This window comes from Meriones unguiculatus, chromosome 2 (assembly GCF_030254825.1).
Source record: "Meriones unguiculatus strain TT.TT164.6M chromosome 2, Bangor_MerUng_6.1, whole genome shotgun sequence".
Taxonomy (NCBI): Eukaryota; Metazoa; Chordata; class Mammalia; order Rodentia; family Muridae; genus Meriones; species Meriones unguiculatus.
In genome coordinates, this window is record NC_083350.1 from 48,659,932 (window position 1) to 48,684,530 (window position 24,599).

The 24,599-nt window shown below is 43.3% G+C and overlaps 1 protein-coding gene across 4 annotated transcripts in view; it reads right to left on the reverse strand.

Moving 5' to 3' along the window:
• Arhgap26 (Rho GTPase activating protein 26) overlaps positions 1-24,599 on the reverse strand; it is a 387,586-nt gene that overhangs the window by 54,014 nt on the left and 308,973 nt on the right. For all 4 annotated transcript variants that reach the window (XM_021642211.2, XM_021642215.2, XM_021642212.2 and 1 more), the window contains exon 20: positions 17,041-17,191. In XM_021642211.2, the coding sequence (XP_021497886.1) occupies positions 17,041-17,191 (151 nt within the window). The remainder of the gene's footprint in view (positions 1-17,040; positions 17,192-24,599) is intronic.

The window sequence follows — 24,599 nt, forward strand, 5'->3', positions numbered from 1 at the left end:
TGCCTTAGTTTATAAAATATATTCTTAAAGGATCCAGGCATCACACTAGAAATATATTATGCAACAACCATCTGGTCTCAAAAAAGGGACATTTTCAGAGAATGTGCAAGGGAATTGCTGAGACCTGGGGGAAGAGAGCAACAGACGTTTACTGGGATAAGGGCAATAGGTCCTTCACTAAGTAGGTGGAAGAAGGCCCACTGTAGGCTGGTCCTCTCTCCTCTAAGAATCATCCCATCTCCATCTTTCACGACCTACGTGGCATCCCTCTCCTTCCTGCCCAGCCAAAGGTGAACAGGTAACTCAAACCTAGAACAGAAGAGAATCTCACTCCTGACAAGACACTGGCTAAGAGATGGGTGGAGGTTACACACAGTTAGTTCCACGTGGTTGTTCGCATATTTGGAATGAGAGCCTCTACCTTTTCTTTTAGACTTAAACTTATTTGGAAGTTTAACTGGTAGTGATCATCTTGGAATCAAAGGGAAAACACTTATTTAAGAGGAAGTAAAGTAGAGGGAAGCTGAGCAAAATGGGAAGTGGCTGGTTCCCAAGGGCAGCAGCTGAGGCCCTGGCTGTGCCATGCTGGAATACAGACATTACTGTGCTCGGCACATTTATAAGGCAGTAAGCACCATTTCACGGCAAGCTGGTGAATTATGTGTGCTGTTGATTATAACTAGAAATCTAGTTAGACTAGTTTTGTGCTAGTCTGTCCAGGCTAGCACAAAAGGTCTTCACTATCACACCTGCCTGTACATTAAAAATATGCCACATTAGGGAGGTTTATACTACTGTACAGTCTTCAGAAGACCGTGAGGAATATTCATACCTTAGGACCCAGGAAGGTCTTGGATAGAGAGAAAGCAGGCATTCCTGAGCACTGGGCTGTGACTGCAGCAGCATGTGGTGCTTTATGACTGTGTCAGCTACAGCTGAATATCTGGAATACTCTCTTTATAGTTCACGTATAGTTTGAGAAAGAGAATGGGTGTTACCAACTGAAATGAAAATAAAATCCAAGTGCACTTCTGCAGGTTTATCCAAGGAACTGAAGGCTAAACATAGTCATTCTGTCTGTGGGGTAAAAATAAGCAGGACTTTTCTGTAAGGCTATTTATGCTCTCCCGTCAGTAATGCCATGATGGATCTTGGCCTCCCCCAGTTGCCTCAGCACAGTGCTGGTCTCCTAGAGACACAGTCTGATTCCAAGGAAAGCGGTCCTTGGAGAAATCTTCATGTATCAGAACCACACTGATATGCTTGGTTAGGGGTAGTAACACGGAATAAAATGAGCAACACAGCTTCTTTTCAAACATACTTGGTTAACTTTTACAATATAAAACTCGAGACAGAGTGAATGAAGGAGTATGGTGTTTTGGATGAGAAATGTCTTCCATGGGCCTGGATATTCGAGCACTTGGGTCCCAGTGGGTAGTACTGTTTGGGGAGATGGTGCAGTGTTGAGGGAGGAAGTACTTCACTGGGGGTGGGCTCTAAGATTATATAGGCTTGCCTAAGTAATCTCTCTCTCCCTCTCTTCCTTCCCCCTCCTCCCTGCCCCCTGACCTTGCTTCCATGTCTGCTGCTTGCCCACATGCTTCCCTGCCAAGGTGGACTCTTATCGCTCCAGAATGTAAGCCCTAATAAACCTCTTCCATAAGTCACTTTTGGTCATGATGTTATCACAGAAACAGAAAGGTTAATCAATACAAGAAGGGTATCACAGTATGTCATGTGACACTTAGAAATGGAAACAGGCTTTTTGTGGGAGAAAATATGAGCTGGAAAAAAAAAATAAAACACTTCCAGATGGTTAGACCTATTTGACTGTGGAGCAAAACTGTGAGGAAAATAAAGAACATCTCAGGCAAGTCAATTACATAAGATAAATTAATAGAAGATGTTATGTGAGGATCCAGATAGCATGGAATCCTGGGATAGGAAGACAGCCTTACTAGGCTCTCTCAGATCTAGTACCTAAGAAAGGAAAGACCTTTCCTTCACATAAGAAACAAAACAACTAGATTACTACAGATGAAAGGCTCATACATGCTCCAAGTTAGCTGTAAGCAGCTCCCTATGTATGCCCGTGTGTTCTTGCCTCCTACCTAACACTGCTGTTCCATTTCTAAATCAAATCCATCTTTCAAGTTCAAGTGTAAATTGATCACAAAGCCTTTGTTGACCATCCTAGTGCACAGTCCTGTTTGAATCTAGACTTGCCCATCTGTCTTGTTTTTAGTTACTCTTTTTCTCTGTGAGTGCAACTACCCTGTTGTGTGAGTGGGACTTTCCAGAACACTGGATGACGGGAAACTCCAGAGCCAGGTTCCAGCTGTGTGAAAAGGAAGTAACTGCAATCTCAGCCCCTGCTCTGCCCCAGACACCACTGACCAGTTTAGTAACCCAAGCTCCATCAGGCCATAGTCAACTGAACTGTCAATCTTCTGCTTCAAAGCTACTGGACCATAGACTGACCGCCAAACAGTGACTTGCCTCAGCAAAAAGCTGAGCTGGAGCAACCAGATTGTTTCTCAGGAAACACAGACAGGAAGCAGAGCATTCACCACAGGCTTTGGGTAGAATTCTAAGGAGAGCAAAGCTATGGGACAGCACTGTCGCCCACCACTCAGGGTGCCAGCAATACAAAGTTGTGAGAAAGCAGGGGGAGAAGGAAAGAATGGACATAGCAGGATGGGAAAGGTAGTCAATGACAGAATCAAGCATAGGGATGCCAAGAGGACTGACATACCAGGTAAATTCTGGTCCCTGCCTACCTCCCAGAGGCCCTTCCTCCCTAGCATTTCTGCTCTTCCTGGACTCAGCTGCACAGACTGAACTGTCTAACTACACCTACAGATACTGACTGTGACCTACACATAGCCAATATGTGTAGGGGTTGTGGATGTCCTGGTTACACAGAAAGCTTAAGTGTGCATGGCCAGATGTCTAACCAGGACTGGTCTAGTCATGTTGGTGGAGGTTGTGAACCATTTTGGGAAACAGCCTCCCTTTTGACTCTGTGTCATGAAGCAGGACTCAATATTTCAGTAAAACCCCAAAGATAACCTAATGACTTGGTTGTTGTTATGGGAGTAACTGTGACCATAATTTTGTCAAGTAGTTTTTATTGAGCACATGTGTTCTAGGAGCTACATAGAGGGCTTTCCATGAGCCACTTCATTTAAACCTTACAACAACCTTATGAAGCAGATGCAATTATCATTTCTACTGAAAAGATGAGACATACAGAGACCAAGTAACCGGCCCCTTTCAGAACAATTAGTGAGCAACAAAGACAAGAGCCCAAGCTCTCAAAACTATGTCCTTACTGAGTAGCAGGGAGCCACTTTTTTTGTGCATACATGTATGAGCATGTTCATGTGTACCTGTGGGGTGTGGGCAGAAGTCAGCCTCAGCGTCACTCTTCAGGATCTGTGTCCATTTTGTTTCTTGGCTCTCACTGGGACCTAGAGCACTGTGAGTAGGCTAGGCTGGCTGGCCAGCAAGCCCCAGTGATCCTCCTGCCTCCACCTCATCAGCACTGGGGTTATAGCCACTGAGTCTGGGTTTGTATGTGGGTGCTGCATATTGACTAAAGTCCTCCACAGGCCTGTGTGGCAAGCTCTTGACCAGCCCCCAAAGAATCACTTTTTACTGAGAAATTTCATGAGGTGACATGTATGAAAGGGTTCCCCCATACCATCTATATGAAATCCCCTAAAGCTATCTTGTAGGTATTTCTGTCTGTCCCTCCCCACCAAGGTTCTTCCCTGGCAAACAACAGCTGAGCCCCCTCCCCCTCTATCCTCCACCTTACCATGCAGTATCTCAATCCATACGTCCTCTGGGGTTGGGGTTACAGCCACGGCTTTGCCCAGACACTTTCAGTCTCGTGACTGCTGATTGGAGCCGTGTCAGCCCCAAGTCACACACAAGAAAGCAATCTTCACAGAGAAATGGGGCTGTCTTCTTAAGTGGAAGAACATGGGTCAGTGTAATTGGGTCTTTTATTTGAAACTGCTGTGTATCTGCATGACTCCAGTGTAGAGCAAAGCATTAAGGTTCTCCAACACAACAACAGGAGTCTGCATCAACTCACACTGCTCTCCTGTTTGGGGCCAATACACTGATTACATAGTCAGACCCTAGATGAGGGTCTTAGGTTTCTCTGAATCTTTTGCACATAGCATTCTCTGAATGCTTTTTCACCTTCATGGGGTGTGCCAAGTTTGGTGATTTACACTATGAGCTTTCTTGTATAAGGCAAACCAACAAACAAGGCATAAGGTGGAAATCTGGCTCAGACCATTGCAATGGGAGCATTCAGGTCACAGTTAAGCAAGCCTCTGCTCCGGAAGGGTTTGAGGACTGACTCAATGCTGGTTTTATTAAGCCTCCCTTTGTGTTGCCCCGGGAATTGGTACACAGTTGAAATGAAGAAGCTCCAGGGGCTGAAATTCCTAGAAGCGGAAGAAGAACCTGGAAAAGTCAGCCAGGCATGCAAAGAAAAACAGCAAGGAAGGTTAGTTCTACAGTAACACTGTACTCAGGAGTAGCTATAGGGGCAGGATCTAATGGGTTCATGCTGAAACTCAAGGCAGAACATGAAAATTGGCGTGTGGAGAAGAGGAAATTTAACTAAGAATTTCTTTATGGACAAAGTTGGGAATAAAGGCCCTATCCTCATATAGAGACCTGATTATCGAGTGCAACGTAGTCGTGAGGCTCCTGTGGACTGGCAGAGTGTGTGACTTGCCAAACCTTCCCTTCTGCCGGAGGTCAGAAAGCAATGCCATGCTCTGAAGCAGATACCAATTTAACAGGGTGCCTGCTCAAGGGCTTTATGTAGAAAACTGACAGAGATCTTTGCCACTACACCTATTAATAAACTGCTATTTGGAAAGAAGAAAACAGCCTAAGTGTATAAGTATGTCCTTGGAAATGTCGGAAAGAAGAGGTTTTAAATATGTCTATTCAAATAATAGACTCCAGTTTTCTATTCTTTTTTTTAATTTTTATTTCCATATCATTCTTTAATGCAAATAAATAAATACATAAATGAATAAATGAATGAATGAATGAATGAATGAATGAATAAATAAATAAAATAAGTAAAAGATTGAGGGTATCAGAAATGTGGAAACCATTAGAAATTCAGTATCTGATTTTTCCTAAGCCTGTTCTGGACAATCTGTAGATTCTGAGCGGTAGGAAGCCTCTTGGTGAATGGGCTAAGAAAATTGGATGTCTCATGAATTAGACCTCTTCTCCCTAATGTGAAGTAAGCTGTACCAAGGCACAGAAGGAACGTGTAAACAGAAGAGCGGGTGGGAGATGGTTGAAAACCCTGAAAACATGAGGTACAGGTGTAAAGATGCTTCATTCAATTTGAAGGATTTCTGAATAAATGATGAAGCCATTCTTCCTTCTGAACTACAGCAGTGTGCTGTCACGTTTGTGGGTCTGATCTCAGCATTGGGGCAAGAAAGGATGTGAGCAGATAGTATAAGCTAGTTTTTTCCACAGAATTGGAAATTGTTGCTGGAATGACAACCCCAGCAAGAGGGTCTGAGAAAGGGTCTAACCTACTGTGTGTCAGGCCTGGAAGATTCTAGACTAGCGAGTGCTCCAGCGTGCAGTAAGAGGACAGCAGCAAACACTCTGTTGGTGATTCCTTCCTCTACAGGGATAAACAAACCATAAAGAAGTATTCTACGGGATACGAACGTAGAAAGGAAAATAAGTGCAACTTGGGGGTGGAGGGTTGCAATATAGAGTGGAAGAGGAAGAGAGAGAGGAAATTAAATGTCTGCAGACTTCCAGGGGAAAACATAGGGTCTAACTAGTTTCTGTGATGATCACATCAATTGTTTCAGTTAGCAACATGTGGATCTCACCTTTAGTGGGTGTTGTCTTTGGGATTCCCGTGGTTCTTTCTGGATTCTGACCTCCTGCCAGTTTGTTTCCACTGTGGCAACTGAACACTGTGAGTGCTGCTATGGGATGACTAAGGACATAGCTCTTCTAATTCTACTTTCACTCAGAGTCAAAGAAAGATGGGAAAGAGGATGTGTGACACTAAGGGTGGAGGGACTGTCCCCCGGTGCAGAGTCTACAGGGCGAGGCTTAGCCCCTCAATGCTATAGAATGCAGGCTTCCTTGGAGACAGTGGAGCCCACTAGCTCACCTCAAGCGGCCCTTTTCTGCCATTTCAAAACAGGTCCTTCAAGTCAAAGCAGAAGAGTTAGCAGCCCTTACTTATCCTTTCAGCGATATGACATGAGGACAGACTTGTCACGTTCACCCTGCACTCTGGCCTGCAAGTCCCACCTACTCAAACTTTCTCAGAGTACGAGTTCATGGCTCAACAAAACAACAGGGCTTTCCAACTTGCTCAGTGCCTCAGTCATGACAGAAACAAAAACTAAAATCATTTAGTGAGTAATCACAAGAAGTACCACTCCCTTCTTACAAGAGAAGCTGAAAGGACAAAAAACTTAACAAAAAGTCCTTTTTCCATTAACACTAAGCAGGTGATCTCACTGTGCTTGAAGGTGGTGGAGGGTGATGGATGGTGATGAATGCAGGTTATGTGAGCAGTGTGTCTGAAGTTACCAGGGCAACCGCTGACTATTATTGAGTAACTCTAAGGTGTCTGCATACAGGTCAGGACTGAAGGCTTTTTCTATTATATATTCAACTTCAAAGTAGAGCTTTTTAGAGGAAATTGGGTAGATACAGATGGGGAATGACAGATCAGGTGAACATACTATAGATAGCTGAAGATAATTGAACTACTTGCATCTGAAAGTGTTGGCTAGGCCTTGAGAGGTACTTCATGAGAACTGCCACCATGAGATTTGCCTGCTGCTGTTCTGAGTTACAGCTTCCCAGTTTTGTAGCAGGAACTTTGAAATACTCTTGAAGCATGGGTCTAACTGAATGCACTCCACTTAACTGTGTGAGATAGCACTCAGTTTCTTCAATGACAGAGTTCCTGTGCTGTTCTAAGACACTGCTTACCAATCTGGAGCCTTTGGAGAGCCAAGAGAGAAGTCACAAGGTCACTAAGGCCACTGGAGGAACGAATCAATGGACTGAATTTCATTTACAACACCCTTAAAGCAAGCCTTTTTGGTATTGGATGTGTTGTTCAAACCACTTGTCTCTTCGTTTAAAGGATGAAATAGAAGTATTCCTTATGATAACATACTACAAAGGTCTAAAAGAATGAATACAAGGTGATTTCAAAACTAAGTACATCTATTTTTAACTGAGTTTTTTTGACCAAAAATGCAATGCATGTAAAAAATAAATTTGTTCACTACGTAAGGGTGTTGAGATGAAAAGTTGTTCTTCCCACCATAAATGTTCACCCCATCTATTTCCCTCTGAGACAACCAGACAGATTCGTTTTCTGTATCTTCCCAGAAAAATTTCAGACATGTACACATACCTGTTTACGTCTATACCCATGGGCTCTTGCCTAAGTAGTATTACATAATGCACTTGAATTGTTTTCAAATCTAGCTCAAAATCATTTGAGACCCACCTAGATCAGTTAATGAACCAATTAGCTAAGACACTGGGCCATCGTGTAGGGGTCAGTTACCCTTTCTTCTAAAGATGCTAAGATGATGCTGCTAGAAGGGATGACTTATAAGACACAGCTATCTTGTTCTGTACCTCTGCAGGCTGCTGGGTACCAGCACACAAAACCCTGACTCCCTATCCTACACTGGCTACTTTTCTATACTTTGGTACATGACCATCTTTCATTGCTGGGCATTTCTGCTGTTTGCACAACTGTGGTGATGGCATGAGTCACTACTCCAGATACCTTCTCCATTCTGCTGCCTTCTCTGGGAGCAGCCAGCATGGATCTCATGTGCAGAGCTTCTGCACCTTCTGGCTTCCTGGGTTTAGCAGTAATGTTCTCTGGAAGACTATAGGGCCCAAGCATGTATTCTAGCTTCTTGGAGTCATTTCCTTTCAGCTGTGGCCCTTGACATGGGTCCTCTTACACTCTCACTTTAACTTTCCCCACTTCTGGGTTCTGATACTGTATTAGCTATTTCTCAAAACTGAACTGACAATTTATTTGACAAAATAGAAAAAAAGGAGGACAGAAGGGACAGAAGAAGAGAGGAAGGGAGAGAGGGCTTATTCTGTCTCACAATTTGATTATACAGTCCATTGTGGAAAGAAGCCACGACAGCAGGAACCTGAGGCACCTGATGACATTGCATACAAGTCAGGAAGGTGAGAGAGATGAACAAGAGTGCTCAGTTCAGGTTCTCCTTCTCATTCATCCAGATCCCACACATGGAGTGACCCCTCCCACACCCAGGGTGGATGGTCCCATCTCAAGTAAGCTGTAAGCTGAACTACACAGTATCTTACAGGCACTACCTGAAGGCCTATATTCTAGGGGATTCTAGATCTTGTCAAGTTGATGATCAGAATCAACCATCACAGGTACCACTGTCATCCATGTTCCCTGAGCCTCAGAGTGGTAACTGGTTGGTGGTCACTAGCCCTCATGTTCTGTAACTCTGCTGTGACACCATTATGAAGAACTACTCCTTGAATTAAGCTGTTACAATTATACCAGCAATCTTCGTAGGACCACCAACTTCTCCTTGGATAGACGGTGGTAGCTTTATCTCTCCATGGATGGTATCATCCCTTTTCCCTGGAGACATGGCTTTCTACATAGGGCAAGTAGAAGCAACAGGGTAGTATTTAACATGGCTATTTTATCCCTCTTCCAAGCCAATATCCATGAAGTCACCAGACATCTTCAATTTATAAAGAGTATTTGGAGTACCATGGAGGCCATGTCTGTGAGAAGCTCATTGCTTCCTTGTGAAGGGAGTTGGGAGGCACTGGAAGAGAAGCCAATGAGCAAACGACTAAGATCTCATGTTTTACTATGGTTTTTCTTCACAAATTGTTTGGCTTTTTGCCATAATGGCAGTTAAATTAACAAAGAATCAGGAGCTGCAGAGGAATTCCTGAGGCTAAATTATTCCCTGGTGAAGACTTGAGACTGCAATTAGTTTCTAACCTAATTAGTGTAGTTCCAGTTGGCTCACCCAGAGAAACAACATGGTAGGTGGCTTGACAAGGCTCTTCCGGGAAAACACGTACATCTGCTGGCTGACTTTGTGCAAACACCTTGAAGCCTGTAATGCAGTGAGTCTACGGATTCCACTGCATTTCATTATTAATATTTATTCCAGTTGTAGATACTTCATTTTACTTTTAAAGTTGTCTCAACTAATTTAATCTGGGCTGCTCTGTGTCACATCAGAGTGAGAACAAAAGCAAGACTGCAGAGCATCCTGCTGCCATGACTGCACAAATCAATGCTTGAAACTTGTTGGTGAAGGCAAAGGACAAGGTTTCAAAAGCCATGTGTCAGGCTGGCAGTGGTGGCCCATGCCTACAATCCTAGCACTTGGGACACGAAAGGAGGATGAAGGTGTACACAGCTACAGAGACAGAGGATTTAATGTTGGCCTGGGAAACATGAGATCCTGCCTCAAAAAATTAAAATTAATTAAATTAATTAATTAAAATTAAAACAAAGCCAGTAACTCACATATTGCTTGTCAACTCGGACATGATCTGAGAGATGTACCATTAAGTGACACTGCTCTTGTGGGGACATGATAAGTACAACCACACAAACGAAGACAATGCACAATGCATAATGTCACTGAGAGAGACAATCTGGGACCACTAGATTGCCATAGATACCGCCCTTCTGGCTCACTGTCTGGCATATGAATCATACCAGCTACTGATATTTATTGTTTACTTTGAACTATGGAATTTATTGTTATGATAGCCTTACCCATAATCTCATCTACCCTGAAGGTAGGTATTCTTTTTGTTTGTTTAAGAAGGGTCTTTCTTTACAGGTCTGGCTGTCTTGGAACTCACCAAGTAGACCAGATTGGCCTTGAATTCCCAGAGATACACCTGCTTCTGCCTCCCCAATGCTGGGATTGAAGGTGTGTGCAACCATGCCTGGCCAAAAGTAGGTATTATTATCAGTTCGTAGACAAGGTTTAGGTTAGAAAGGTAAATAATATGCCCAACTTTGCAGTCAGAAAGCAGAAGAGCCAAGGCTTGAGAGGCAGAAGCTACCCAATTCCTCTGCTCTCCCCCCTTTCCTGTAGTTTGGGAAACACTGACTGTCAGATTTTCTGCCCCTGTTCACTGGGATCTACCCTTTCTAGCATTGTGAGAACTGTTCTGTCAATACCAGCATCTTGATGTAATCATGTCATACACAGTGAACAATCAGTGAAAAGAACTGCATAGCCTAGGATTCATCCACCCCTTCATGATCAAGAGGCATGCGTTGGAGACTGTCGGGCTGGGCTTCCTTGGGGAGTCTAAAAACACTGCAGTGGTGACAAAGCAGTATTCCTCTGAAAGCATTCCTTCCCTTCCTCTACCACATAAGGTGTACTGACTTTAGTTAGGGCAGGGCTCTGCAAAGCCCATTACTGTCAGCCCTGCACAGGCAATGAGCCAGTGTAGTGATGATTCAGGAATAGACCCAAGAGCTTTACAATGAACTAAACCGTAATTTTATTCTCATGGAATTCTACCAACCTCATGTCCTTTGCCACTTACATAGTGGGTCTCAGACTTTAGCAAGGTCAAAGTTACCTGTGAGGTTTGCTAAAGGAAAGACTGCTAGGTACCCTCAACAGAGAGTTTCATCCAGGTCTAGGGTTGGTGTGTGTGTGAGGGTGAGCCTTTGCATTGAGCAAAGTTACACTAGAGACCCGTGTAACTGAGATCAAAATCCTTAAAACAGGGAAGGGGTTCTAAACAAGATCCTGGGACTGCTTCACCATCCGAGGAAGCATCTGCCTCCCAGATCCACTACATATTTTTCAAAAATGCAACTTAATGTAATTTAGGTTCCCAAGGTACATTCTGAATCTACTTATGACATTTCCACATTATATATATGATGGGAGAAATGAGTCCAAATTAACCCTAAGGGAAAAAAATCTCACTGCAGAATTCCTCCAATAGCACTGAAAGACGGGACAATCCCCTTCCCCAAAGAACCTACCAAAGAGTTAAGACTGAAGATGCCTGACACCCACATACCTACAAAACACAGTGCCAGAAGGCATCTGAGGACAGCTAACTCAGAATGAAATCCATTCATTCAGACCCTTAATTATAAACCCTGAGGCTTGAAGCATGTACTGTACTGTCAAGGCAAATTTGGGAAATTATTTTAGATGACTAAATAAGATTAGTAAGTCTACAGAAGAGACTTAGACACTTTATGTATTTTAGTTTGTAAAAAGGAAAAGAAAAGAATATGTATGAGATGAAGCATTTTTCCATTCTGATTCCCATGTTCCTGGAAAACAGGGGTGTAGGGGGCCCTGGGAGGGTGCCCACCTCGCCCTCCCATACTTCTCTGCTGACAGGCTATCGGGATCCAAATGCTGCTGGCTGCCCTGGTGCATGGGAAAAAAATTCTGCTGCAAGTGTGATGACTGCGTCAAGCAATTTTTATATTATAGAAATGATGACCAGCTAATAACCAAAAATATTTATCCAATAAAATTCAGATAGGTCCAACCAGGCAGGAAGCCACACCCTAAACAATGGAAGCCGAGCAGGACTTCCAATTAGGGAGTGTGATCTTGTGGAAGAAAATGGAAAAAGCTGGCAGGAGAAAAGATGATTTGGAAAAAGACAATAAGCTACACCAGTAATACTCTCTAACCATGTCAGGACAAAATGGGCAGTCGGTCAAGGAGCCACAGCCTCTGCAGCCCAACAAGCTCAAGGAAGCAGAGGAGCGTTTCAGACATGTCCCAGGTACTTCGGGGAGTACAATGGAGTCACCAAAAAGAGGTGACTCTGTGTGCAGGTTACTCCACATGTCTGCAGGCAGAAGTCTGCAGAAATTTCCTACCTGCAGGAATGTGAGTGCAGAATCTATCTAAGCAAGATCTTTCTCCATAGAAGGAGGGTCCAGCCTGAGAAAAATTCCTCTCTCCAAAGTCCACAATCCAAAATGTGGCTAATAACAACACTTGGAGAAAAATCACAGTTGTATGCTCTGGTGTAACTATCTTGGCATACAACAGCATTGAGGATAAATTTCTCTTTTAAAAAGCCAGTGGACAACACTTGTTTAATGAATATGACTTAGTTTATAATGTGCAACCACATTTCTATGGAGAGCACCTTACTTTGCAGATGCAGAAACTCAGAGAGAAAGACAAAGTCACTTTCCTCCTGTCCTTCAAATCTGTCTCCTTTGCTTTCTGTGCTTTCTTCACAGAACTCATTTATATTTTTCCCTGTCTCTATTTCCTGTGGAATATAAAATCCACAAAATCAGAAATCACCTTGACCCTTTTTATCTCAGGGGAAGGGGATGTTGGTTTTGAACCCAGAGCCTGATCCAAAAGCAGGCATTAGAGTCCATGTTAGAAAGAGCTCCCTCCACTCACCATGTGACCACATGAAGACCAAGCTGCCCTTTGGCCACATATATGTGCAGGGCTCCTAGGTCCAGACCATGCATGCTCCTTAGTTGATGTCTCAGTCTCTGTAAGTCCCTGTGGGTCTGGGCTAGTTGGTGGTGGTCTTCTTGTGGGGATACTGTCGCCTACAGATCCTTCCATCTTTCCTCCAACACTTCCACAAGATTCCCAGAGATCCACCCTGTGCTTTACTGCAAGTCCCAGCATCTGTCTCAATACACTGCCAGGTGGAGCCAGGCATGTTAGGCTCCTTTGACGCTAAACCTTTACCCTCTCATCCTCTCCCTGTATGCACAGCAATCACCAATCATTATTACTGACTCCATAGTTTTGTATTTTTCAGGAAGACACACAGTTGGTATCATACTGTTGAAGTCTTTCCCGACTAATTTCTTTAGCTGAGCAATATGTGTTTGAGGTTCCTCTGTGACTTGATCATTGATGCTATTTTTTTTTTACATTCATTTATTTAATGTGCTCTTGTGCATACGCATTACAGGACAACTTCTCAGAGTCAGTTCTCTTCTATGTAGGTTCCTAGGTTAGAACTCATCATCAGATCTGGGAGTAATTACCTTTACCCCCTGAGCCATTTCTCAGCTCCAGCTCATATCATTTATTGTTGAATGATAAATAGTTCATGGGGCAGTGATGCAACTACACAATTTATCCACTAACATCTACTGACAGATGTCCTCATGTCCTCCAAGCTTTGACAATTATTAATAAGGTTGTTTAAAAATCTCTGTGGATGTCTGAGTCTGTAAGTTTTCAACTAACTTGGTGAAACACAATGAAGCCTGACTTTGGTCATATGATAAAGCATGTTTGCTTTTGTAAGAAACACAAATTTTCTTCCCAAGTGACCAGGCTACCCTGCTTTCCCATCAGCAACCAGTGGAAGCTGCTGCTGCTGCTGCTGCCGTCTTCAACCACATCGTTGTTCAGGGATATTGGCTGTGTTGATGAGTGCAGTGTCTGTCTTTTCTTTGGTTTTCATCTGCCTGTGACATATGATGGAAACATTTTACTATTTGCTTACTTGCTATCTGAATATTCATCTTTGGGGAGGTATCTTTTCAGATTTCTTGCCCATGTTTTAACTGTGTTTGCTCTTTACTTATCCTTGAGTTTTATGAGATCTTTGTGTGTCTTGGATACCGGTCCTTTATCAGATACGTGTTTCACAAATATTTTTTTTTCCTAGTCTGTACTTTACTTCTTTGTTTTCTTAGCTTTATTTTTTTAAGTTTTAGTTTTAAAGGAAGTTGTAACAATAATGTTTTCTTTCACATGTCATGCCTTTGGTGTGGTATGGGAAAAGTCATCAGCAGAGCCAGTGTTGCGTTGGTACCCTCTACACTGTGTAGCTTAGCATTTTATATTCAGAGCTATAACCCACTTGTAGTTAATGTGTCTAGATTAATGTTTTGTCTTTAATGGCCATGCCCAGCATGAAATCTGTATTTATATGTAAAATGTCTTGATTTTAAAGGTTGGCTAAGCACCTCCCCCAATGCAGCAATTCCCCTATAGCACACCCGTCAGTAGGCTGTGTCAATCGATGTTGGAGCATTGTCCCATCCACCTAGATTTTTCTAGCACCCACCTAGCTCACACTTTCTCTACCTCACTTTTCTCACTGACCTCACTGGATGAATGCGACCAGACACTCAGTTAGCACTGACTCTGAGTGCACTTATGAGCTGAAAGTATGTTCTTGCACTCAGCTGTGTCCATGTGCCACCGTCTACCCATCTTAGCCAGAGTGTAAATTCAGGGAGGGCACGAATTCTGCTCTTCTGGTTTACCCTAAGTAGCTTTACAGAGGTCTAGCTACAAAATATGCTCAATAAGAGTTGCTGACATTGCAGGCCAGCTAGACTTTGGTGCTAGATTATCACCTGCCCTTTGGCCCCCAGGAGAAACCTGGCTACTGCAGGAAGCTTGGGAAAGAATTGCCCAAGAGTGATACATGGCAGCCTTAGCCTGGCAAGGGTAAAATGCTGGTAACTCTGACTTTGTTGCTCAATATAGTTTTATGGTCACACCAAGAGGGCCTCAATGTCCTAGGAGAAGTAGATGCATCATTAGAGTAACAGCAGATCATGAGTAATATAAATGTTTTTTTTTTCATTATGATTTCTACATGGTCATGGTGATCAATCAGTGTGTTATAAGAAATAGGAAGAAAGAATGAGCAAACTAAAAAGAACAGGTAATTTCCTAGTGACTTGATCCTTATATTATGCCCAATTAATAAGCAAAGGAATAATAATCTTCCACCCTAACCCTGGCCATATTTTTGCTTCCATCTGTATCAAATGTTTCTAAATATCACAAAATGAACAAGGATGGGAGGAGTGAAGCGGTGGCTTGTGACCAGCCCAAACACCACAGCATGAAGTGCTGACAGATATCTGAATCCCCATTTACTCAAGGAAAGCAGTGACTTCCATTTGTCTGGACTGCCTAACTTCCATCTGTGGTCCATCCAGGCAAATTCTAGGCAGGAAAAACTGGAAAGGCAGGAATCAGGGACATGCCTCAGGCTTAGAAAATGGCAGTGAACCTGCTGCAGAATTTCTAGGGATTTTGGCATGGCCTTCACAGAGAGATGAGCAAACACAGGTGCCTTGTGGGCAGCTCCGCTGCATCTATCCTCCCTAACATCCATATCCATAGGAACCAGCCAGCAACTCACTCAACCTTGGGAACAGCAGTCTTGTGGGAAACAGCCAGGGTTCTACTCTAGTCTCTTCTAAAGACAAACAGGTACAACTATTCCTGATGTCACCCTCCATTCCCTGGAAAAGCCCTGAATCTGAACTAGGAAAAAACAAACAAACAAAACCCTGGATTTCATGAAGCAGGCTAAATGATCCCAATAAATGATGAAAACCAAATCATATACAGATACTCTAAAAATTACCCCAAGGCCCTTTCTCCAGCCTACTTTAAAAGACATATCCCCTTTGCATTTAGCTGCTAAACAGTCTCTTGGTACACACTGTACTTAGTGGTGACTCAGGTACCCAAGCTACCACCTGCTAAAGACAAAGATTTAAGATCACTGGTTGGTATTGGTTGGTAAAATCAAAGTATTAAGCAACATGGGATAGAAATTCACCTTTGCTCATGCTGTGAAAGGGAACAGTAGTAACATATGCTAGGCTCACTGCTTTAAACAAAGGGGAGATGAGAGGGCAGAGGAAGGAGTAGGGCACAAGGAAGAGGAGAGAATGGGAGTAGGATGGCGATTGGGGGAGAAAGGAGGTAAAAGAGGAGCTTAATAGCTCCTAAGGAAGAGGTGCACAAGAGCTTGAGAAAGCATACTGCAAGGCCAGAAGACTCCATGGACAAATCCAACTATGGAGAACCAAAGGAGACTCTGTGTCCATAAGCTGGAGAAAAGCAACTGCTCTGAGCTCTGGAGTCACTGTCCACTTCTCACTTCTCGGTAAACAAACACACTATGCAGCAGATAGCACATCAGCAATTAAATTTCATGAATGTTATGATTTAAAGGTGCAGTCAAGCAAGAAAAGCCCTACCTGCTTAGTTTTATATTTCACCTCAGCCTCTAGTTACATTTCATTATCAGTAAGTCCACTTTGCGGTTGTTTTTCTTCTTAAGCATTTAATAACCCTCACTTTGTTCTTAAACAAATACTGGACCCATTTTGTGGATGGCAAATATCTGAAATGAAGGGAGACCTTAGGATGCTAATCACAGAACACACCACATTGAGGGACAGGGAAAAGGTGTTGCTGTCCTGTGTCACCCTCAAGTCTATGTCTCACCAAGAGAAACAACCACCTGTTTCTCTTGCTGAGCAGTGTGGGCTGAAATCACAAGACAGAACTTTCTGGCCCTGGCTGAATAGTTTCTGGGGAGGACTGGACAACTAGGCCCCAATACTTGACCTTGGCTACAGACACTCAAAGCCCCAGATGGAATGAAAAATGAAATGGCTCTTTCCTTTTATAGTCTGCAGTGAGACGTCACAATTACATGAAGGTTTGAGAAGGGGAAGACACAAAGGGCTACTCTCTACCAAGTACTCCAGGGAAGCAGACACAGAATTAGCATCAAACATCACCAGTGTTGTCAGAGGAAGAGAAACTGAGACAACACGAATGAGCAAAACAGACTCGGTTACTCATCTGCTAGGTTCCTTGATGTTGTAACACTGAAGAAAATCGCTTATCATGCCCAGGAGCCAGCACAGGCAACAGCCATCAGCAAAGCCAGCTCAGCGGGACAGTGCACCACAGACCGAGGGTAAGAAGCGGTGTGTTAACGCTCTCCTTTGTGGCGATGATGCTTAAGAAAAATCCACAGCAAAATCAGCCAAGTTCCAAGTTCAGGGAGAAGGTTGAAACCAGGTCCATGGAACAGTGACCCAAAGTCAGGTTAAGCCATAGAAATTCTGGTGGGATGGATAATGGAAGGCCATGGGTAGCAGATGGGGGCTACCATACTTACAGTGAATTGGGTCGAGTAGGTTTGACCACATCCAGGTTTGGGTCACTGGAGTTCATATTGGGCTGCAGGCTGCTATTAGAATTAAGGATGCTGTTTGCACTCGAAGAGACAGATTCCAAACTGGAGTTGATGGTGCTGTTCCTTTGCTCCTCTGAAGAAAAAAAAAAAAAAAAAAGGACAAAAAGCCCCATATGAATGCTAATAGAATAGGAATTGGCTCCTCCCACACATATGAAACTTTACAAATAAGGAGACTAAATTAAAATATCTGAAGCTTTGGAAAAGTACAGGGGATCCAGGCACAGTAGCACATGGTTGTATTTTTAATAATTAGAAGATGGAGGCAGGAGGATATAGGAATAAGACTCTGTCTCAAAAAAAAAAATGGAACATAGGAAAGGGTGCAAATTAAGAGCAGTAATGGGGGAGGGGTGGAAAGGCAACTCAGTGAGTAAAAGCACTTGCCATCAAGTTCCAGTACTTGGAACCCACACAGTGAATGGACAGAGCATGCTGTGCACTCATACAAAGACTTATACCCTCCCTCTCTCAAATAAATATAAAATGAAACAACGAAAGAGTAGGACAAGAAAGGTCAGAAGGGAACAGGTCACATGGCCCTTTCTCATGGTGAATGTAACCCGACCTTTAGTGTGATCTGGGCTCTCTCTTTACCACAGCACCCTCAGATCACTTCATCTTGTACCTTCTTTTGACTCACAGATGGTAAGGACACAAAGAGGACCTCACAGACTCCTTCAGTTCAGCCACATTTTTTTTCCCTAAAACCCCTGCCTCTAACATTGCCCTGACTGCTTCCGCTGTGTCATACCTCCAAATCTACATCGCATCACCATGGGATACCAATTTGGCCATCAATTTCCAGACTAACTTGATGGCCACACCCTAGAAACATCTGTCTGTCCACTTCTGCAGCCACACATCTGAGATTTAACTTCAAGTTAATTCTTTAATAAACAGAGATGTAAGAGTTGCACAGCTGTCTGCAAATGCAATACAAAAACTTAAAATCATAGTCTAAGCCACTGCATTTGGAAATTACTAACTACTACCAACCCAGAAAACAGAAACCAAAAATCTCTCTAAGAGTTTGCTCTGGCAATGAGACCTCAGGGACATCCCATGTGACCTCAGGTTATTTTCAAGTTAAGACTTTTTTGTTTGTTTGTTTTTTGCTTTTTGAGACAGGGTTCCTCTATGTAGTCCTGGCTGTCCTGGACTCACTTTGTAGACCAGGCTGGCCTCAAAGTCACAGAGATCTGCCTACCTCTGCCTTTCCAAGTGCTGGGATTATAGGTATGTACAACTGCGTCCAGTGACTTTTTATTTTTATTTTGTGTGTATGGGTGTTTTGCCTGTATGTATGCCTTTGCACCACATGCACGTCCTGATGGATTCCTGGAACCCCATGTGGGTGCTGGGAATTGAACCTCGGTTCTCTACGAGAGCAGCCAGTGCTTGTTACCACTGAGCAATTGCTTCAGCCTGACCTCAGAATACAAATAAGTCTATGAAATGGGAGAATGAGAACTGCCCTGCCCTGCACAGCTCTTGGGCTGTCGTGAGGATCAAGTGGGATCATATGCAGGAATGTGTTTTATAAACATTGGGATACTGCTCAAAGAGAAAAACTTTCTGTTTCTTCTCATCTTAAAAACCTTGGAAACAAGAATTGAAAGATCTGGGGAGGATGATGCAGCTAAATGCCCTGGGTACTGCTGGTGGGGCAGCCTGTTACAGACCTGGAATGTCTGTCCCTTCCCTCATTCCAGACACACTGAATCAACTGATTTTGCTGGCAATTATTTCATTTGTTAAGAAATAAGTGGGCAAATTCTTCTGAAGCCTTCACATATGAGTTAGAGGCATGTTATATATAACTCAGAGGACAGATTGGATTCACTGACATACTCATTTATAGGTGAACATTTGAACTTTGGTCTCTTTTATTCAATAAAGGAATAAGAACATTAAAAAAAAAACCACTGTATCTTGGGGGCTAGAGAGATGGCTCAATGCTGAGGGAAGGATGAGAGGGAAGGAGAAGGGAAGGAGGGGAAGAGAAGTTGGGAGTGGGAGGGAAAAGGGAAAGGGGAAGTGCAGCAGGAAGACTGAGGGAGACAGTGAACGGGAACTTACTATCTAGAAGGAAAGTAACTGCATCATACACTAGTGACCACCGAGAACATGGCTTTGACACTAGCAGAGGGGGATAAGCCCCCATACCCTGAAAGCACAGAAGAGAAAGCTGAAAACGTGCAGGTAGAATTTTTTCTGATACGCTGTCTTGACCAAGGGTATGTAGGAAAGTAAAGGTTACTCCAGAGAAAGGGTCAGGGAGTGAAATCAAAGCAAACCGAATGTTTCAGTGCTTCCAGCAAACTCCAACAAGACAAACTCCAAAGCATTTGGAATAAATTAAGAAATAGGGGAAAATGACTCAGTCTTGTCACTTAAGATAGTAAGCCCCGCCCCCTGTTGGCAAATGAATACCTGCTAGCAAAGCAGAAGGCTAGAAGACTTCCTCCAATGAAAAGGAACCACCTCACCACATAGGGAGCTAGACACCTGAACCCAGGATGACTCAGACTAGCTCTAGCAGCCCCATCAGAAGCTAGAATGGGGACGTCTAGGTTGCTGGAGGAAAGAAGATTATGTGCTAATGGGCTTTGAGAGAGAAGAGCAACCAGTTACCAAGCCAACAGGATCACAGAGGACCATATGGGTGATAAAAAGAGAAAGAATGCAGCTCCCAGGGCCGCTCCTAAGCTGGCTACAGTTGGTAAGAATGTTCTCCTTCCTCAGATTTGTTGTCGCCGAATGCCACTTTGATTATTAACCACCAAAACCCAGAGCACCGGAATGAGGAAATGGCGGAATAAGCTGCCACTAAGACACATGCATCAGGAACATGCTGGCTGGGTTTATGAAAACGTGTTTTAAAGCACTGACAGCAGGCACAAACTACTCCAGTGTAAGCATAGGCTATCTGGCTACAGAGTATCTTAAAAATGACCTATGAGGTCAGAGGTCACCACACTTTTCCAGTGAAAAGCTCATGCATTCTGCACACCAAAGCCCCATTAAGTAACGAATAGAAGAGAACAATAGGCAATCAAAATTTCTTCTGCTGGAATGGAGAGAGGTAGTTTTGTGGGACTGAATTTTGCAGGTGCTTCTGGCAGGGACCTTGAAACCAAAGCCTTGGCAAATGTGGGCAGCATTTATGTTTTCTGTACAAATGAGGAGCGGAAAATGCAAGTATGTTACCAAATCACTGCAACTCAAAAAGGAAAGCCACAGAGTAATTTTGGTGATGTTGTACTTGTTCAGGGGTTGCCATGGCTCTGTGGAAGCTAAGCTCCTGCACTTTTCATATTTACTAAGTGACTCCAACTCAAATGGCAACCCCATCCAACACAGGAGGCAGGATCTGTTTATCACAGAGCCCACAGGCGAAGGCTGGGAAACACAGAGCCAAGCCAAATGCACAGGTCTTGGCAGGCTTGAACTTGTCTGGTCCTCTAAACACACAGAACTGAAGGGTAAACATGAAACATAGATCCTTGTCACTTTAAGGGATATTTCCCATTCTGCAGAGGCCTGTCAAATTTTGGGCTAATATGTTATTTTTCCACAACAGCAATAACAATAAAAAACCCTAGATATTGAAAAGAAGGAGTCATGATTCCTCATAGAGACAAATTTCCCCCCTGAACACACACGCCTCCCCACAAGCATGAGGAGAAAAGGGAGTTACCAGTCAGAGTCTCTGCAAAGTCCCAGAGTTTTACACAGAGAACAGGGAGGCACAAGCAAAACCCCCAGAGGCGTTCTCGTGCTGAGGCGGGGAGAGGTACACTCTCCACTGCTGGTTAGAGTGTTGCAATGAAGTCTGTAATGCATCATCTTGACAAGATAGGATGATAATAGCATGGCAGCTTAATGAATTTTGCAATAAAAATGATGAATGCACAGCAGTTTCTGAATTTGCCATCTCTGGGAAACACCCAAGTACATGGGAAGCTAATACTCAGACTCTGTGACTGGGCAATGTAGATTCTTTTTGCACTATGGCGTTCCTCCCTGATAACAGAGCAGAGCAAGCCAGAAGAAAAGCCAAGGTGGTCTGCTTTCCTGCTGACTCAGTCGGTGCCATGATAAAAATAAAGGCACAAACTGTGTTATATGCCTGGGCCTACGAAACAGCAGCTCGGGCAATGAATTCGAGTAAACAAGTGTCTGATGAGTGAAAGAGCATGGCCAGCGTGTGGCCTGATCTTGTGTGTAGCGCCCGATAACAACTGTAGCCACGTCGCCTTCAGTGAAGGGCCTCTAGTTTGGTCCAGAGTGGACTGGCTAACTTATGCACCCTCTTTCTGTGGTGCTCATTATAACTTTTTCCTTTGCAAAAGAAAAAAAAAAAAGAAAGTATCAATAAAGGTGGATCTTGTGAGGGAGTGGAGAAGGCCCTGTGGCTGGCCCAGGAGTGAACTGACTCCTAGAGATGAGGCATGGAGGCACAATAGAGAAGCTGGTCCCGAGGTGCCACCCTCCCATACTGAAGGCTGCAGAGGCTCCACTTAATGGCTCCACTAGGACCTGAATGATTAGAGGTAAGGGGACTCTCTACCACTTTCCTACCACAGCCAACTTGCTGCTACCCTGCTGTGGACTGCTGGTAAGAAACTATGTCTTATTTATTTCTATATGATGAATCATTCTAAACTGGCTTGAGATGATATATAGATGATACAGCTAGGGAACTTTGTAATAAGGAAAAGTCAATACATAGTAAACAGGCATTCCTCTCCAATATAGAAAATACAGAAAAGCATGTGTATATACTGATACCCAATATGTGCGACCTTCTAGCTATATTCATTTTGGCAATTAAACATTCAGTTATTGTGTTATATATGGACAAAAACACAGACAGGTAGACACACAGGCACAGACACACGCACGCACACACACACAAATTAGTTGTCTTTTTAATGGAAAGACCACATCACACCTAATGTTACATTCTCTGCTCTCTTCTTGTAATGATAATGCACAGATGTAAGCCTAGAATATCCTTTGCTCTATTTAATGACCTATCTTAAACTTTCTTTATTGTCATTTGTCTTCTACATATCAGTTTTAATGGCAACATCAACTATTTGGTTTTCAGCCACATACAGAAACCACATATAATTATACAAAAAGCTATATTACACCTTCTGGAGCTTCTGTGACAAGATGAATCCGTATGGACAAACTTGTCATATGCCAAAGCAAACATGTGTGTCCAGAGTGGTCAGGATCTCCAAAGGCAACCTGAGAAATGGCACATGCTGCAGCTTTGGCTGATCAGAGAAAGACATTACATAGCCTCTCAACTGTGTGAATTCCCAGTCACTTTTCAACAAGGAAGACACATAGGAGAGGTATATAAGCTAAATTCTTAGCCTCTCACTGAGCCTGTCTGGGAGAGGGTCCAGGCTGCATTAGCTGAGCTAAAAGAATTAATCAGAGCTATGATCCCAGCAGCTAGTTAACATGATCCATATGAAACAATGCCCAAGAATCTGTCCTGTCCCTAATCTACCCCTACCAACCCGAACATTGTATGCCAAGGTTTCTGATGTGTTTGTACTTGAGCATTAAGGGACATGTTTCTGGAGGCAGGGAAGATACATTTCCGTGAGGGATGCCTCTCCTTTGGAATCTGCGGGATTAGAGGGGGACTACATTCCTATTTAACAGTAAGGTGATACTATAGCCTGGTGATAATTATCATAATCACAGACAACAGTTATTAGGTGCTTACTGTGTTCTAGGTCTCATGTCACTTTACATGCAAGCGGCTCATTTAATTATGGTAATTACCCTCCAGGTCAGCTATTATTAGTGATCATGTTTACAGATGAGAAAACAGAAGTATAGAAAGGGAGAGTAATACCTTCCAGGTGTCAGAACTACTCAAGTCTGACTACAGGCTCCCTTGTCTCAATCACTCCTTTACTCCCTGACAGGAAGCCCAAGGTGGCCCTCGTGATGACAAAGCAGCAGCAGTCTTCAAGGTTCCTGCCCCACTAAGCCACTGTTGGTCTACTTTGAGTTAGTGTAGCCACCAGTGTCTGGATGTCCTGCATGACAGTCCTGGGGAAGATGGAGCATATCCATATTGTTACTAAGCTCCCTACAATTTAATGCATGCTCATGTCTAAGAACCATTGTTCTAAGAACCTCATTTCAACATCTTTGTGCAAATACTAAAAACTGGAGACAATATCACTCTTTGCTGTTTGTTAATCTGCAGCCTCTTGAAAGGCATCACAAAGGTGTAAGATCTTGCTGCAGGCTCTATCCAGTCCTTCTGGCTCTACTTTCCATAGCTGTCCTGAAAAGTACAGCTGGGTATTAGTGTTCTTCACTAGGATATATACCAGTTCTGTTTCTGCTGAGCGGTGATCAGTGTGGAAACCTGGGGGTTAAACAGCGATCCCCCTTGCTATCCTCCATCTGGTAGCACAGTTGAAAAAGCTCCTTCCATCTGTTCAGAGGTGATCACAAATGAGAGCCTCCGCCCAGTGTGTTAAAACCATCACTGAATGCATACTGCTTTTAGCAGCACTGGTACTGGGTCTGGAGGGAAGGCTGCCACCTGGCTATAGATTGTCAGTTTGCATATTAAAAAAACCATTCAATATGGCTCAGCTGCCCCTGAAGTACCCCTGGAAGCTGGGACAGATGGCTTTCACTGCTTCCGAATCTCAGCTTAGCAAGTTTTTCACTTCTATGGTACAAAAATTGATGAAGGTCCCCTTGCAAAGAGAAAATGGCATAGGGAAGAATGGACATCTGGGTGACAAACTCCAGCTATCTGCTCAAACCCTCCAGTCTCAGTTTATCTGCCTAGAAACTGCAGTTGAGTGCCTACCTCATAGGATTATCAATTAGGGGAATGAGCAGAAATAATGACAGGCTTAGCATGATGGCTGGCACATTACTTGAGCTATAATTGCTTTTATCACTGTCACTGAGTGAGGCTCAAATGGAGTTTGGTCTCAAGGAGTTCTTTATTAAATGTATCCATTTATTCTTCTATACTGGATCCCCAGCCTAATGCAATTTAATTTGCAGGTTCACAAAAAGAACTGCAGATACTTGGTCTTCCAGAGTAGCCCACAACAGTTATCCTTAACCAAATTATGTCTCTCTCCCAGGATCTATTCCACACATTAAAACTGGACATCTGGGTCATGAGTCGTTAATAGTGTAGCTTTGAGGGACAGTGACTGGGTACAAATTTCCTACCTTTTTTTTCCTCCATGACCCTGAGTGTATCATTGAGTATAAATTTTATTTCCTTTCAGCTGGAAAATAGGGACATTACCTGGGTCACATAATTATGATATTATGTACAGAGCCTAGCATGGGAAAGAAAACAACCCTAAAAACTATATATTACTATACAGTAGACATAGATAAAGGAAAGTAGGTTTTAATGGGTAAATAAGTGTCTATTAAGCTCAACACAGAGAAACTGT